Source organism: Dendropsophus ebraccatus, chromosome 1 (genome assembly GCF_027789765.1).
Source record: "Dendropsophus ebraccatus isolate aDenEbr1 chromosome 1, aDenEbr1.pat, whole genome shotgun sequence".
In the NCBI taxonomy this organism is placed as follows: domain Eukaryota; kingdom Metazoa; phylum Chordata; class Amphibia; order Anura; family Hylidae; genus Dendropsophus; species Dendropsophus ebraccatus.
This window is the reverse complement of record NC_091454.1, coordinates 63,881,045-63,899,350: the sequence shown is the minus strand read 5'-3', so window position 1 is coordinate 63,899,350 and position 18,306 is coordinate 63,881,045. Positions and strand designations below refer to the sequence as shown.

At 43.5% G+C, this 18,306-nt stretch overlaps 1 protein-coding gene across 2 annotated transcripts in view; it reads left to right on the top strand.

The window, feature by feature from the left end:
* Nucleotides 1–7,169: 7,169 nt before the first annotated feature.
* PPP2R2B (protein phosphatase 2 regulatory subunit Bbeta) overlaps nucleotides 7,170–18,306 on the top strand; it is a 208,051-nt gene continuing 196,914 nt past the window's right edge. For both annotated transcript variants that reach the window (XM_069972088.1, XM_069972071.1), the window contains exon 1: nucleotides 7,170–7,548. In XM_069972088.1, the coding sequence (XP_069828189.1) occupies nucleotides 7,470–7,548 (79 nt within the window). In that variant the 5' untranslated portion in view covers nucleotides 7,170–7,469. The remainder of the gene's footprint in view (nucleotides 7,549–18,306) is intronic.

The following is an 18,306-nucleotide window of genomic DNA, read 5'->3' as shown; positions in this document are numbered from 1 at the left end:
GCCCAGAAACAGTGCTGAGGGAACATAGGAGCTTATTTATAGCTGAAATAGTCATTTTTGCATGATTGGTTCCCTTGTAACCCATGTAATGTAGAAGGTCCTCTCCCACTGGCGTACTAATGCCCCTAGCATGCACATCTGCTGGGTTACCAGCATGCTCACCTGGTCTGTGCTCCTCTCCATTTCTATGCATCTGCTCCTGTCACTGCCACTCCTTGCTCTTTCCTTAGGGTGTCTGTGTGTTCCCTTCCTGATTCTCAAAGGATCAGCACACACATCCAAATCCTCCTCCTTCCAGGCAGCTACCATCACTTCTTCTTAGGCAGTCACACCCACTCAACCTCCATAGTGTGCAAGTGGAATCCAATGGGGTTAAAGGGTGAACACCAAATGGGCTATCTAGACAATTCCCTTGAGAGTAACACCTAAAATGACAACAGTTTGGGTCATAATATGTTACATCAAAAAGTTATGGGTGTTATTCCCCAAAATTTTTTTTAAAAAACAGCATTAGCAAGTTGTAGAGAGTTGGGCAAAGAGCCATGAGAAGTCAAATAAATCACTCTTTTCTTTCTGGCAAAACCTTGAACCATATTGAGGAGCCCATTTTGCTTTTTGCTATAGGGGCCGCTCTGTTTCTATTATGCATAGAAGTCTGATACTTCTATTTTCTTGACCAATATTGCATATGTCACTGCAACTATAAGGATATAAAACGAGAGAGCAAATACTATATGAAGCAGCTAAGCAAGGCCAAATGCCCAGTTATGTTATCAGGCAATATTGGAAATCTCTCCTCCTCATTATATTGTTCACTTATGTGTTTAAGGGTGTTAATAGTCATTGAAATATTAACATCTGTGTTTCTCAAATGAAATGTGCCTTAAAAAAAAGCATGATTTTCTATTGTCATGTTTTATCTCTGATCAGCTGCTTTAAAACGATACTTGCCTACGCTCACAGATTTTCATAGAGTTTCCCAAAATAGGGAAGACCTCCTTCTGGTACAGCAAACATTTTCTCTGCAAACGACTACTGGCGTAATGACAGGAGTTGAACGTGCAGGTTTTGGACGGAACAGAAAATAAAGGCAGGTGGACAAACATTGGAAAACACTTTACTTGAAATGCATACAAAATGTGCAGGTGAGGCCGCCACTTGGGGAATGTTACGAAGCTATGTCTCGGCACACACCTCAGTCTCCACCTAGCAAGCACCCAGACAGGAGCATTGCTAGAGTCCTAAAACATGCTCACTCTCCCTGGTTTCGCTTTCAATTCTCCCCACACCTGACTGGTCACCCTAAAACCCTTCCAAGCTTGACCACAGGCTGGTCACCAGTCTGAACCACATTCCCATCTTACCCAGACTGGTCCTCCTGCCAACTGACCCCCCATCCATCGCACCCCTGCCCCAGGCTGGTAATCCCTCACCCTGGTCCATCCCTCACCCTGTCACTCTGCCCCCCTCCCTTACCTCAGACTTTTTATCTGCACCCGACTGTTACCCTGCCCCCCCCCCCCCAACCACCACACCGGACTTTTCACCTGCCCCCCCCCCCCCCCCCCCACACACACACACACACACCTCAACCTTTTCACTTGCACCTTCCCCACCCAGACTAACCTTCATGCGCTCCTCCAAACATAACTACAGGGGGGAAGGCGACACACAGCACAGCAATGTGCCCTATGGGCAGTCATGGACCCCCAGGAGCTCAGAGCCTGGACGGCCACCCAGGGGGCTCATATTGTAATCCTGACAACCTAACCCAGACCAATAAAATTTCCATGCGTCTCTTTGACATGTCAAAACTATTACTAAATGACAATAATGCTTTAAAATTGAACTTTATAGAAGTTAAAAAAAGCATCCTCTGTATGCCCATTTTTCATAATTATGGGGTATGTCACTTGCACCGTGTTAGTAATGCACATTACAATACATTTCAGGAGAATATGGTTTGTTAACTACTCCATTATATTTCAGTTAGCAGCACTAGCCCTAATACCCATAGCCTATAAAAGTACATGTAAATGAACTGTAAATACCATTTACACACATATATAAATGTCTCTAGAGGGTTTTATCTGGAAATGTATGTGACTATGGGCACAGACATATTTCTGTAATCTAAAGAACACTACAGGCAGCTTCTTCCTAGGGTGAAATGGCTCTGGACTTCCAGTGAAAAGGAGAGGTTGGTGGGTATATGGCTTCTCAATACCTGTCAAATTCCAGGCATCTACTACACCCAGTTTGCCATCTATTGTTCTAGAAAGTGTGGTGTGAAAATAAACCACCAAACACCGAATCATATAAACAACAGTAGAGGTGTAAGTACTGCTATTCTTCCCATGTGATGATAATAATGGCGTCATGTAATCAGCTAAAATTCTTTCAATCATCAAGTAAATTACTATTTATTCTGCAGCGCACTCTGCACAGTGGTAATAGATGATCAAGCAATGCCTAAATCATTACAATACATAAAAATAACTGAATGTGTTATTTGTTATAACCATAATATTTATACCTTGGTAAATGAGCATTGATCTAAAGGCAATAACAGACATATAGTAGCAAAGCTCATAAATACTCTTAAACAAATATGCTGAATTCCATAATTCATTTGTGTTGCTGAATCGGCTATTATTTTTGAAATACTGGATACCCTTCAGTGTGTGTTATTGTATATCAGTAATGCCTATGCATCTCTTCCAGTTGGTCACAAAATAAAATATCCAAATGTTTCTTTAGAAGCTCTGCCATCATGAGCCCCAGCGGTCTATTTGTGTTCATTTGTGTGATCTATTTGTGTTGAATACTGTGTGGAGGGCACTAAGTTGGCACTAATACTGGGAGAATACTTTTGCTGTGGGGTTAGTTAAAGCGACTCTGTACCCACAATCTGTCCCCCCCAAACCGCTTGTACCTTCAGATAGCTGCTTTTAATCCAAGATCTGTCCTGGGGTCCGTTCGGCAGGGGATGCAGTTATTCTCCTAAAAACAACTTTTAATCCTCCAGCGCTGTGTCTAACGGCTGGGGCTTACATTTGTATATGCATTAGGCTGGCACCACCTCTCTGTCCTTCCTCCCCACCCTCCTCATCATTAGGAATGATCCCGGAACATTTATTGCTGTTTGAGCTTTGCACAGCACATCTATCTGCTAAAATGCCCCTGCGGGATGGCATATGTAGAGCAGACTATGAGAACTGTGAAAGTTAGACTTAATGAACATCGCGCTGCCATCAGGAGAGCATCTACAGGTGGAGGAGCGGCTACATGTAAATATGGTGAGACCAGGGTCGCCAAACATTTTGCTGAGTTTAGACATAGTGTCAGTAAACTTAAATGGACGATTTTGGAAGAGGTACAGGGCGTCAGTGATGAAGAGGTTAAATTAAGATTACTAAGAAGGGAGGTGTATTGGATTCAAACACTGGAAACATTGAACCCCTTAGGATTGACGAACAATGTAATTTTAATGTGTTCTTATAATTTTTAAAAAAATTCAAGTATTCCTGTAAGGATCTAATCAGAGATTGACACAGTCATGTTGGGATGAATAGATGTATCATAATGAGATGATTGTATTAAGCAACAATCCCGTTTGTCTGTGTTCAATTGTAGTGGGGGAAGTGATCTCGCGAGACTTCCCTTGTATTTCATATGGTGGTGAGATTGCACAGTTCATGCTTGAAAAACTCGAAACGTCGCAGCATGTGAACGCGGACGTCAAGACCTTGCTCCGAGAGGACCGTAATAGCTCCATGTGAGCCGTGGACTTTATTAATTTCTTCCTCGTTCACAAGCGATATTTGCACCAAGGGTGTTATGTTTACTACATGTAAGATGTGAAAATTTGCATATAAAGAAAGAAAAATCGCATTTGCATTTGTGTGTGTATTCACATTGGACATTGTTGCTGGGGTGGCAGGCCCCTAATTTACACGCACTTTAGAACGAGGAAGCGGCAGCTTTTATTTATTTATATTGCATCGGGGAATAGGAAGCAATCTGCCTGGAGCATTCCTAATGATGAGGAGGGCGAGGAGGAGGGACAGAGAGGTTGTGCCAGCCTAATGCATATACAAATGTAAGCCCCGGCCATTAGACACAGCGCTGCAGGATTAAAAGTTGTTTTTAGGACAATAACTCCGAACAGACCCCAAGACAGATCTTGGATTAAAAGCAGCTATCTGTAGGTATAAGTGGTTTGGGGGGGTCAGATTGTGGGTACAGAGTTGCTTTAAAAGGGTTGGCCACTTTATAATAAAATTGCTCAGTATATAGTATTAGTAAGCGTTCTCTCTGTATATACTGACAGCAGCTCCCTGTGTACCTCATAGAGCTAAAATCAGACTCCCCCCATAAGATGGCCGACATGGAGAAGCATGTCAGTATATACCACTGAGCCTGTATATACCTGTGGAGCACACTGGGGGTGGGGCATGGTCACATGCTCCTCCATGTCGGCCATTTTATGGACAGAAACAAAACAAAGCAGGGCAGCACAGAAGAGGGGAGTCTGATTTTATCTCTACACAGGGAGGTACACAGGGAGCTGCTGTCAGTATATACAGTGAGAACGCTTACTAATACTGTACACTGCAGTATTTTACTATAAGGTGGCCAACCCCTTTAGTGGGGGCATACAGTGGGCACCAGTACTGGGTAGGACACCAAAGGGGACACTCTACAAGGGATGCTACAAGGAGGGCACTAAGGAGTCACTATTCTTGTGTGGGGCAATAAGGGCGACACTAAAGTGGGCACCAAATTTTATAGACAATAGTTGTAGAGGTTTGGAATAATAATAAGAGATGTGACCTGTTAGTCACTGGATGTAGACGCACTGTAATGACAAGCATGAATAAATCACAGAATGATTAAAGGGCTTTGGAGGATAAGAACAACATAGCTACTTTTTTTCCTAAAACAGTGTTATTCTTGGCAATAAGTTGTGTGCAGTATTACAACTCACCTCAGATGACATAAGTGGAGCTGTAATACCACACAGTAAATAAAGACAAGAGTAGTGTTGTTTCTGGAAGAAAGAAATTATGGTTTTCTAATCCTGGATAACCCCCTGTCATTTAAAAACAAGAGTTGTGACATGTCACAGAGAGACAAGGAGGGCAATGAAATAAGGAGAGAAGCGTGTGTCTCCCAGCTTGTTCTAGTGATCAGTACAAGTCTGAACACCCAGTCCACTACTGGTTAAAACCTTTGAGGACACTTTACACTGTGCAAAGCACCAGTGAAATACTGCCACTATATTACGACATACACTCACCGGCCACTTTATTAGGTACACCATGCTAGTAACGGGTTGGACCCCCTTTTGCCTTCAGAACTGCCTCAATTCTTCGTGGCATAGATACAACAAGGTGCTGGAAGCATTCCTCAGAGATTTTGGTCCATATTGACATGATGGCATCACACAGTTGCCGCAGATTTGTTGGCTGCACATCCATGATGCGAATCTCCCGTTCCACCACATCCCAAAGATGCTCTATTGGATTGAGATCTGGTGACTGTGGAGGCCATTGGAGTACAGTGAACTCATTGTCATGTTCAAGAAACCAGTCTGAGATGATTCTAGCTTTATGACATGGCGCATTATCCTGCTGAAAGTAGCCATCAGATGTTGGGTACATTGTGGTCATAATGGGATGGACATGGTCAGCAACAATACTCAGGTAGGCTGTGGCGTTGCAACGATGCTCAATTGGTACCAAGGGGCCCAAAGAGTGCCAAGAAAATATTCCCCACACCATGACACCACCACCACCAGCCTGAACCGTTGATACAAGGCAGGATGGATCCATGCTTTCATGTTGTTACTGTGCATTCAGAGATGCTCTTCTGCCTACCTTGGTTGTAACGGTTGGCTATTTGAGTCACTGTTGCCTTTCTATCAGCTCGAACCAGTCTGCTCATTCTCCTCTGACCTCTGGCATCAAAAAGGCATTTCCGCCCACAGAACTGCCGCTCACTGGATGTTTTTTTCTTTTTTGGACCATTCTCTGTAAACCCTAGAGATGGTTGTGCGTGAAAATCCCAGTAGATCAGCAGTTTCTGAAATACTCAGACCAGCCCTTCTGGCACCAACAACCATGCCACGTTCAAAGGCACTCAAATCACCTTTCTTCCCCATACTGATGCTCGGATTGAACTGCAGGAGATTGTCTTGACCATGTCTACATGCTTAAATGCACTGAGTTGCCGCCATGTGATTGGCTGATTAGAAATTAAGTGGTAACGTGCAGTTGGACAGGTGTACCTAATAAAGTGGCCGGTGAGTGTATGTTACCACTATATGGGCACTGTTTGGTGGTATATTGGTTATGTGTAATAGATATACAGTAAGTGGACATAATGTGGATAAATTATTAGTATAGTGCTTTATAGTGCTTATTGTTGTTAAAGTGAACCAATCACCCAGATTTTCTGGGTATCGCTACTAGTAGCGCCCAGAAGATCTGCTAAAACACTGCCTCACCATGTGTCCTGTGTCTTCTGGAAAAGCTTTAGCTGCTCAAATGAAGTTTTTTATTCCGGCGCGCAAGACATGCAGAGAGCCTGGGAACTAGTCACCTGGGCCGTGACCAGTCAGCACGCTCTACAGCAGGATGATTGACAGGAAAAGAGGCCAGTTAGAAGAAGCTTTTCCTCGCAGGTCGTGTTACCACATGCCATGTCATGTAAAAACAATAAAATAAAAAAATCGCCGTTCATAAACCACAAATAGTCTTTCCAGCATAGAGTTCAATGTAAGTTGCACATGGCTGCATCTAATTTTTGATAAGGGGGGAGGGGGTCACAAATGCTAAATTGTACACAACTCACAATTAAAATAATTCTTTGCAACAATCAGTACCAGGCCGTAAACTCTCTCTAACTCTATCTTGGTGTGAAATGTAATAACCATTTCATAGCAGCTATACACAACCACTTTACCATTATAAAACTTGTTTACTCTTCTGCTTCCAACCCAGAAAACATAGATGTAGTATCAGTATCACAGACATGAGCTGACACATCATGTTCTCAATAACAAGGGATTTCCTGCAAGGAGGAAGGGATTCTCAGCAATCCCAGGACCTGTACTTGATGCCTGTAGGAAGCAGCAGCAGGCTTGTTCAGTGTGTGGATGTGAGTGTGTGTGTTTACAAGCAGGACTGACTTAGTCAGCAAATACTGCTCTACAGAGCTTCAGCCAATGAAGAGCCTCCCCAGGCTGCTTGAGAGCTTGAGAGTTGGAGCAGGATATGCTTGCAGGAATGGGAGGCTGAGCTGCTGCTGCTGCTACTGATGGCACAAGGATGGGGTCTGGCTCCAGAGGATCCTTGGCTGCTCCTGCCATGCAGGAGACATGACTGCCTTGTGGATGTGCAGCCCCTGACTGACAGCAGGATCCTGATGGATTGAGCAGGCTGTGCTTGTCCTTTCATGTGAAGATGAAATGCTTTTCTCGTTACCTGCCTTACATCTTCAGACCTCCTAACACCATCCTATCCTCCAGCTGCCATACAGAAGGTACAGGGCATGAAAGGGTGCCTGTGGGGGGGGGGGGGGGGGGGGGAAGTGGGATGGGAGGAAGCTTGACTTCCCAAACATCTTTGCTGACATTGCTGTTCTGCTGTCAGATGACAGCCATTGCTGCCAGGATCCTGTCTGTGGAGTAGTATTGTGGTTATCCTTGGAAGGAATAATGCTTGACTGTGTGAACCTGACCTTGTACCCCTAGCCATTGCGTTATCTGGCCAGGAAACAGTCAGGGAGTCTGCAGATGCTTTGTTTTCCTCTGCATATTATGCTCAGCCATCAAGTTTACTTTAGAGGCTTCTCCCTGGGGCTGCTCACATCCCTACTTGTCTCTGTAGGACACTAAAGACTTTGCTGTAATGCTCTGAAAGTTCTGATTTGTATATCCAAGTATATTTATATTCTATGGCTGTTTAAAGGGAACTTCAGGTAAAAACTAATATATTCCTGTCTAGTGATATTCTCTCACCCAACATCTTATTTCCATCAATTGGCTTATTCCTGCCTTCTTCCTCCAATAACCCACTGAGAATTTACATAAATCAATGTCATCCCCCACCTCTGAGATAATACAACCTCTGCCTGCAGTATCTATGGCTGGGGATATGGCATTACTGCAGGTGCTGATGGGTAGGTTTTCTCTGTTTAGGATCTGTGACACTATACTAGTGTACATAAATTATAAAATTGTGCCCAGAAATGGACTTCACTATGTGATGTTATTTAGTTACAGCAGATCAGTTTCCTTCTATCCTAGTGGTGGTTTCTATGATAATATTAAAATATTAAGCTATGACTAATAATCCTGCCAAATAAATGTTGTTATTCAGAAAACAGGAAATGTAGGAGGCAGCTCAATATAGGAAGCTCTGAAATTCCTACTCTTGTCCAAAGTTGATTGGCGTTTATTTCAGAGGCTTTTTACATGCTTTGAATAGTAATAGGATATCTTTTCTAGCAGATTGTGGATGCTAGTTTCCAGAGTAACCTTATAAATCGGTGCAAAGTTCTTAGCTGAGGCTCAGTTATTAGTAGGACAGTCATATTGTGCTGTGCTTCCCCCACAACAACGGCAAGGAATTGAGGTGCATACTATGATAGAGTATAGGTGATTAGTTCAAAGGGGAAACATATAAATAAGTTAAAATAAAAACAAATTTTGTAAAGATGCATCTGCACAGATACTCTAAGAAAAATACCTGATGGGGTTGTCCAGGGTAAAAAATGTTTCCATGGCAAGGGGTGGTGTTAAGGATTTAAGATAATAAACAAGCTATACTCACCTGTCTGGTTCCCCTGCCACCTGTCACTGCAGTCTATGCACGAACTGGTCAGTTAAGCCAGTTACTAAGACAAATCTAACCTGCTGATAGCCCCCTATTGCACACGGGACACTGAGGATGAAGGTACGTCTCTTACCTTCATACTCTGTGCCGTTCACATGCAGTTTTAATGTAATCCTGTATTCTGGTAGGGCCGTTTGTAGTACTGCCCCGCCAACACAGCACCCATCTGACCTGGACGGCTGCCCCTTCTGGATCTGCGCTCTGGTGGCAGGGCAGTGCTCCAAATGGCCCTACCGGACCGAGGATTACATAAAAACTGCTGAAGAAAAGAAACATACCTTCATCTTCAATGCCCGTCCACAATAGGGAACTATCAGGAGGTTCAATTTATCCTTAAAGGGGTAGTGTGGCAGTAAACAATTATTCACAGAATAACACACATTACAAAGTTATACAACTTTGTAATGTATGTTATGTCTGTGAATGGCCCCCTTCCCTGTGTCCCACCACCCCCACCCGTGTACCCGGAAGTGTGGTGCGCTATACATACCTGTCACGTGCCGACTCGTCTCCGATCTTCAGTCAGCGATGTCGTCTTCGGCCGAATCCCTCCGTCCGTCCTGAGTGCCGGCCGCCCTCTGCCGCGTCATCGGCTGCTCAGCCGCGATTGGCTGAGCATAACTGTGCTCAGCCAATCACGGCTGAGCATCTGATGACACTGAAGAGGGATTCGCTCAGAGGGATTCGGCCCGGCCATCTGAAGACGACATCGCAGACTGAAGATCGGAGACGAGTCGGCATGTGACAGGTATGTATAGCGCACCACACGGGTGTGGGGGTGGTGGGACACGGGGAAGGGGGCCATTCACAGACATAACATACATTACAAAGTTGTATAACTTTGTAATGTGTGTTATTCTGTGAATAATTGTTTACCGCCGCACTACCCCTTTAATCATCATGTCTGGTGGAAACCAGGCGCTGCTCATCCCCTGCACAATACCAACCGTACAGTTAAAGGAGAAGTCCAGCAAAAAATTTTTATTAAAGTATTGTATTGCCCCCAAAAGTTATACAAATCACCAATATACACTTATTACGGGAAATGCTTATAGAGTGCTATTTTCCCTAATGCATCAAGGCTTCACTTCCTGGATACCATGGTGATGTCACGACCCGACTCCCAGAGCTGTGCGGGCTGTGGCTGCTGGAGAGGATGATGGCAGAGGGGATGCTCAGTGTCCCTCCAGTGCCCTGTGTCCCTCAGTGTCCCCCTGACATCATCCTCTCCAGCAGCCACAGCCCGCACAGCTCTGGGAGTCGAGTAGTGACATCACCATTTTATCCAGGAAGTAAGGCCTTACCGCATTTGGGAAAAAAAGCTCTTTTTAAGCATTTCCCATAATAACTGTATATTGGTGATTTGTATAACTTTTGGAGGGCAATACAATAGTTAAATAAAAAATTTCACCAGACTTCTCCTGCATAGTGGTGACAGCATCTTGCTGTGATGTTTTTTAGTGGCTAGGCCAAAAAGACTGGTCAGGGTTGTGGAAAAGCTAAATGGAACAAACTACAGAGTTTTGTAACAACAAGACAACGACCCTAAGAACACAGCCAAGAAAACACAGGGGCGGACTAGGGACAACTCCCTATCCTTTAGTGGTTCAGAAAGAGAGGCCACTGCAATGCAATATTTCAGTTTTCATGTTGTTATTATGGTGTTATTGAGTGTGGAATCAAGGGGGAAAACTTGATTTTATTTTTTTGTTTTATTTTATTTTAACAAAAGGCTGCAACACATTAATATGGGAAAAAGTGTCTGGGTCTTATGACTTTCAGAATACATTGTATACAGGGGAGGATTAACTTTACCATAGGCCCCGGGCTGTTCACCAAGCCTGGCCCCCCCACCCCACTGTACCAATGTCAGCATTAGCGTGGTGTTCATAGTATGGAATGGATAATGTCATGATGCTCTGATTTGTGGTAAAAAAACAGCAATTTTTTGTAAATCATGGCAGAAATGTAGCCAGGAGACAATACACCACTGAAAATATAAGTCTTTTTGGGTGGCCATGGGCCCCCAGGAGCTCAGGGCCCTGGGCTACCGCCCGAAACGGACCTGTTATAATCCACTACTGATTGTATATTTCTCATTTCCAGAGCAATAACTGGATCCTTGTGCAGAAGCTTTCTTTCTTCCTCAGCCCAGCAGAGCAGCCTCCACCCAGCCGTTGTAATGAGCAGGTCTTGTACAGTAGAACTGGTTTAATCTGACACATGATATCCTGGTGCTTGCTCTAAGCACAGAGCTGTGTTATAATCTCCATGATTTCCTAGAGGATCTCTAGTTTTTAAGTAATTGCTGAAATATTGGCACATCAGGCAGAGAGCTAGATTAAACATTTTCACCACAACCATTTGTTCTACTTTATTTGTTTAGAACAGCTGTTGTCCGCAGATCAGATCTGAGGAGAGTGAGAGCAGGGCCTCACACAAGCATGTCCTTACATCTATGCATGCATGCTATGGCAGGGATTTATCAAGCCACTTTACATAGGAAATTGCTAATTTATCTGCAAGCCTTGTTTAAGCAAAATTGTGGGACTTTTAACTGGCTTCATGGTACTGGGTACATAGAGCTTAACAGGAGTGGCAGGGCCTTCCACTGCCCAACAGATTTACTACAAATTTATGCCACAAACCTACTGATATCTCCCTGCAGCTGCGTACTTCATGTTTGCAGGATTCCTTGCGCGCCCCCCCCCCTTATCCTTTGGTCACGCCTATCTATGCATATTGAATTATGCATAAGCAGGCCGGTCTTTAGCGACGTGTGGCGGAGGAGGTGGGCGGGTCGAACAATGCACTGCGGGCCTAGCAACATCCCCAGTGCATGTAACCGGCTTATTCACATATTTCTTTCTGATTCAAGTACTCGAACTATCAGCAGGTTCACACAGACCTGCTGATAGTTTCCCTTTAGGGTATGTTCACACTAAGCAAATGGGTCGGAATTCCATGGCAGAACTCTCTGCCATGGAATTCCGCCTGTTTTAGTGTTAGTCCACATCTCTGTGGGAGGGCTCACGTGTCTCCGCTCTCCACTCAAATAATTTTTATGTCAATTCTTTGAGCGGAAAGCGGAGGCGAGCGAGCCCTCCCACAGAGATGTGGACTAATACTAAAACAGGCGGAATTCCATGGCGGAGAGTTCTGCCATGGAATTCCGCCCCATTTGCTCAGTGTGAACATACCCTTAAGTTCAAATCTACTTTAGCTTATAACTGGTGTACATTTTAATTCAAAGATGCATGGACAGCCAAATATGCACCAGATGTAATTAGAGGAGTGTGTGTATTAACACTCTTGTCACAGCATGCTGTAGTATGTTTGGAGAAACATATAGCATTGCTTACATTTATTTTGAGGGTCTTAGTTCTGTATTTTGTGGTTATACTTCCTTTGTGAGCAGTAGCTCAGTACTACTGGTTCCAGAATGCATTGCTTTCCATCAGCTCTTCATTAAAGGGAACCTGTCACCGTGGACGCGGGCACAGAACCCCCCCGACCCCCCGGTGAAGCCCCCGGATACTTACCCTTTCCGACGAGTCCCGTTCCTGGAGCCGGTCCTGGGACAAAGATATCAGTGCCCGAAACCGCGCGCGCATGCCGCTGAGATGAGTCCGACGCCCTTAGAGAATAAATAGAACCGCAGCTTTTGGTGCTGATATCTTCGTCCCGGGACCGACTCCAGGAACGGGATTCATCGAAAAGGGTAAGTATCCAGGGGGTCCAGCCGTCCCTCATGCCGACCCCCTCTGCCGTGTCATCAGTACCTCAACGGCGATTGGCTGAGAATAACTGTGCTCAGCCAATCGCGGCTGAGCACAGTTATGACACGGCAGGGGGGGGGGCGGCATGAAGGTCGGATGGAGCAAGAGGTCGACACGAGATGCGGTGAGTATAATGCACCACACCCAGGTCTAGCTTGGGTGGGGGGAAACACGGGGAAGAGGGCCATTCTCATACATAACATACAATACAAAGTTGTATGTTATCCTTAGATCGTCTAGGGAGCCCAAAGGAGATAGCAGTGGTCTGCTGCTGCCGCTCCTATTGCACGGAGTGAAGGCAGCAGATCATTCCTAGGTTGATCGTTTGTGTTTTCGCCTATTGAAAGACAACGATCAGCCGACATTGTGCATGTCGGCTGATTGTTTTCTTCTATTACACAAAACAATTATTGCCCTTAATGGCCGAATAGGGCCAATTATCGCTTCGTGTAATAGGGTCTTTAGTGTTAGTGGCTCTTCAGTATGGCTAAATGAGGGGATACCTCTATGGGGGAACCTTCTATGACATACTTGTTCCCTAATAGAGCAAGATAAGGTAAAACAAAAAAATCTCACATATTTCTTTTACAAGCAGTCACTGAAGTGCAAGCTGGCTCAACCAAAGCTTAAATTTAGCTCTGCACATTGACCCTTAGAGACAGATGTGCATAAGTGCTCATGTCAGCATTCTTTTTTCTGGAGACGGGAAATGTGTGTTAGATGCCAGGCTGTGATAAGGTATTGAGAGAGAATGTGTACTCCAATGTAGCTCATCATATTAAATAAAGTAAAGATGTCAGGGCAAGAAGCCCTAAGCCATGTACTCTTCTAAAAAATATTCTGAAGACAGCATGGCTATAAAAGAACCATTAGAACACGAAGGTGAAGTTTATCATGGCAGTGCACACCCTGCAAACAGTTACATTTTCTGGCCATCATCCTTTTTTGGAGAGTTTTTTGCCCCCCCCCCCCCCCCCCCCTTAGTGCACCAGACATAGCAGGAGGGATTTGCTGAGTCTGTGGACCAAGGTTCCTGGCGGAATCTCTGTGCCAAATCCGGCCCCGAATGCCCCACACAGTAACATGCTCCCTGTGTGCCTGCTTCCAAAATGAATGTGTATGCCCTTCATGCACTAGCAGTACCCCTGCACAGTAATGGTGCTCCAACACTAATAATTTCCCTACACACAGTAAACATGCTCCCTAGTATTGGTACTAACTTACTGGCTTCCCCACAATAATTGTTTCTTTCAGTATTGATGCCCACTTAGTGATATTACTCAGTGTTTTCCTCAATTACTCCAGTTGGTAATGGTAGAATCCAAATGAAAAAGGGAGATATGTCCCCGTGCAGACCATAAGTATAGAAGCAAATTTTATTGGTGAATATCCACAGGTAACGCGTTTCGAGAGCGCTGGGCTCTCTTTTTCAAACCTCCAGGATACTTAAAACATGGTACACATCGAGATATGCTAGCATTGCTCTGGACTTCCACGTTGGTGTAGGACCTTTGCACATGTGCACTCCGATCAGCACCTGGTGTCACTTGTGTCAGCTGTGTTCACACAAAATTTTTTGCAAATTTTTTTTTTTTTTTTTTTTAACGGATAGAAAAACAAATGCATTTGATCCGTTTTTTCATTGCCTTTCATTACAAAAAAAACACGGATCAAAAAGCATCCATTTTTTATGTACACAAAAACATTTGTCAACCACATTGCTGTGTACGTTAAAAAAAAACTGATGTGTTTTGATCCTTTATTTCATAATGGAAGTGTAAAAACGTAACCCAACCTCAGTCTCCCCACTTAGTAATATTGCTACCCCTTAGTGCTCCCAACTCAGTGGTGGAGCTCCTACACAGACAGATTTATCTGACAGCTTATCGAAGCCAAAGCCAGGAATGGATTTGAAAAGAGGAGAAATCTCATTCTTTTCTTCATGACTGGTTCTCTGTTTATAGTCTGTTCCTGGCTTTGGCTTCAATAATCTGTCAGATAAATCTGTCTGTGTAAAAGAACACTTAAGTATGAACAGTGCTAACACCATTTGCCTAATTAAGTAGTTTTCCCCTCTATCTCAAGTTGTCCTAAGATTTGGTTGGGCTTTAGTTTCTCATTCTGCTAAATTTATTACGTCTGATTGTTCTTTTTTCTTTATGTTTGTATATAGTTTTTTTTGTATATGTATGTACTGTATATGTTCTTTGATATGTGCATCTACTTTTGCTATTTTGCACCAAGCTGCACTAATGTGAAAGCCGATGACTTTAAAGTTGGTCAGCTGCATGCAAAGTAGACACACCAAAACTCTATGGAAACCCTTAGGAAATATGTCTGGACATCTGAAAAAGCAAAAAAACATGCACATTTTGGGGTTTCTGAGCTGCTGGTTTTAGGGCAAAATCAAGAAAAATCTGACAAAGACATGACAAATCTGTCAGGAAAGTTCTGAGCAGAATGTACTAAGAAATAGCTGTCAATGGCACAGATTTATCATGCTGTCTTTGCCAGATTTTTGTCTGCAATTCACGTTTTAAACTGCTGACACTGTTAAATAAAGAAACTCAAGGAGACACTTGGTACCTTACATATATACATCTGTGCTTCCAGAATGTAGAAAAATGCTTTTACTCTCTAAGGGCCTGTTCACACTAAGCAATCAGTGCTGGAATTCCGTGCGGAACCCCTGTCTGTGTTACCAAACCCCTTATCTGCTGCAATCTGTATTATCTTCTCCCCTCTGAACCCTGTTCCTGCTTGGAGCCTAACTTGCAGCTGTCTATCAAGTAGGGTCAGGTATGGAAGGGAGAGTGAGGAAGCATTCCAGCGTGCTGCACTGCATGGGGGCATTGTTTTGGCCGCATGTGGTGACCGCAACATGGGAAATGTGGCCTAAGAGAAAAAAATTTTATTTCTGCTGTGGAAGATTAGAAAAAAACTCCAGAAATAAAAATTATTTTACACTTTTTGTTGAATCATCCTTCTTTCTTTAGGTGGCAATAGCCGCTGGTGTGTGTAAGAAGTGCTTTGTAAAATGTTTGTAATATATATTAGGACACCAGACTAGAAGATCTCCATATGTTCTCTAGTTAATATGTGAGGGTGTTAATTGGCTCCTGCTGTTCTCAGTCTATAGAAACTATAGGAAGATCAGATTATTGTAAAGACTAATGCTGCGTTTACACGGAATGATTATTGTGCGAACTCGCACAATAACAGTCGAATTCAAACGATAATTGTACGTGTAAACTCAGCAAACGATCAACGATTGATCTTTCAACAGGTTCTCAAATCGTTGTTGATCGTTCGCAAAAAATTTGCAGATTGTTCTATGTGAACAGTGGTTCGCCGATTTAACCAATGTGTGAGATAGGCTTTAAGCGATCGCAAAACAAATTTCTGTACGATATATCATACCGTCTAAACGCTGATCGTTATGAAAAAAAATCGTTACTCTGACATCGTTAATCGTACGATCGGGCGAATTATCGTTCCGTGTAAAAGTAGCATAAGGGTCCATTTACACAGAAAGATTATCTGACAGATTATCTGCCAAAGATTTAAAGCCAAATCCAGAAACAGACTATAAACAGAGATCAGGTCATAAAGGAAAGCCTGAGATTTCTCTTCTTTTCAAATCCATTCCTGGCTTTGGCTTCAAATATTTGGCAGATAATCTGTCAGATAATCTTTCTGTGTAAATGGACCCTTACACTTTTTTGTGCCTTGAAACCAAAATTAGCTGATATCTGCGTTTACTGGAGATATTAAAGTGGTAACCATAAGAAGTCTTTTATCAGGCACCCATTTTAAGACTTTTTAAGGAAATAGGTGCTGGTCTGCCATTTGGAGTCCATAGTAACTAACCAGAGTGTAGACCAACCAAAGTGCACTTATAACACTGGAGGACGAAAGGGGTTATCCAGTGCTACAAAAACATGGCCACTTTTGCACCACTTGTCTCCAGATTGGGTGAGGTTTGAAACTCAGTTCCATTGAAGTAAATGGAGCTTAATTGAAAACCACACCTGAACTGGAGACAAAAGTGGCCATGTTTTTGTAATGCTGGATAACCCTTTTAATTTGCCCTTTGGTGGAGCTGCAGGCTATTCCAACACTGCTCCTTCGCAAGTTACTGCTGACTCCTGAGAGTTTAAGCCACTCATCTGCTTAAAGAGGTACATGGGCATCAGTATATAGAAAACAATAAAGATGTTGGGGGAGATTTATTAAGGCCTGCGCTTTTTGTGCCAGGCTTAAAAATGTCCCTGCAGAGTTGGAGCTCTGAGGATTTATGTAGAGCCGCACTGCCTTTATAAAAATCCTGTGCGAACCAGAGCCTGTCTGTGTAAACTAAGTGAAACCTACACCAGCTCAGAGCTGGCATAAGTTTCACCGACATTTTTCCATTGAAAAAATGTTAAATGCGGCGCGCGCAGAGGCGGCTTGAATTGGAAGCTCAGTATAGACTCTGGGTATACTGAGCTTCTACTTCCGGTAGGAACAGCATGTCAACGGATTTTATAAAAATGCTGGTGACGGCAGAGAGCAGGCGGCCCAGAACCCATCAGCAACAGTGGAATTGGACTGGTAAGTATATGTCCCTTACATCTCCCCCACAGCCCCGGCAGCATAGTAAAATATAAACTTATCCAAGACAATCCCTTTAATTATTTTCAATATACTGAAACTGAAGTAATCCTTTAAGGAGTTCTTACGTGAAGCGTTAGCTGTAGCGGCAACAATTGGGCTTGCCACTGTTTAAAGTGAATATGTCAGCTGCAAAGTCATTAATCCTTTTAAACTTGCTCATACACTTTTAGTAGCTGTTGACAGAAACTCATTTGGTCAACAGTTCTCTACTTCACTATATACATGCACTTAGCACAGCCAAGCATACATTTGTTGTGAGTGGAGAGAGGGGAATAAACTGCTGCCAAACAACTTTGATTGTGGCTTAACACCAGGAAGAACAAAAAGATTGGCTGTTGAATTTCAATATGTCCTTTGTTTGTTCTACTTTGTACTTCTGCTTAACCTAATAGTTTTTTTGTGTTTTTTTTTTTTTATTTTGACCATATGCAAAATAAAACTTAGGTTTGCACACTTTTCCTATAACTGCTCAAACAGGAGGTACTGTACATGTCTGACATGTTAAAGCGTAACTGTCATTTCAGGGCCATTTTTTTTTAAAACATTAAATATCAATAGTAAAAGCGATTTTAAGAAACTCTGTAATAGGTTTTATAAACCAAAAGAGTTTCCTTCTGGACTGAAAAAGCAATCTCCCAGCCTCCCCCCTCCCTTCAGAAGAAGCAGGATTTCTGTGTCCATTATGTGGCTATGGAGAGGGGAGGGGCTGTGAGGGGTGACTGAGCACGGAGCAGTCCTGCACAGCACAACACCCTGCAATCTTCTCTCAGTAAGTTCATAGATAAACACTGACCTTTCTGACCCCAGAATCCTGCGGTTTAGGTGCCCAGAGAGTCTACAAACAGCTGACCTTCATGTCACCTCTTCCTGCTCCCTCATCTCCCTCAGCCCCTCCCCCCTTCATAGGCTTACAATGGAGAGAGCAGAGCCCGTCTTCACTGGCTTCTCTGTAATGAAGACGTGTTTGC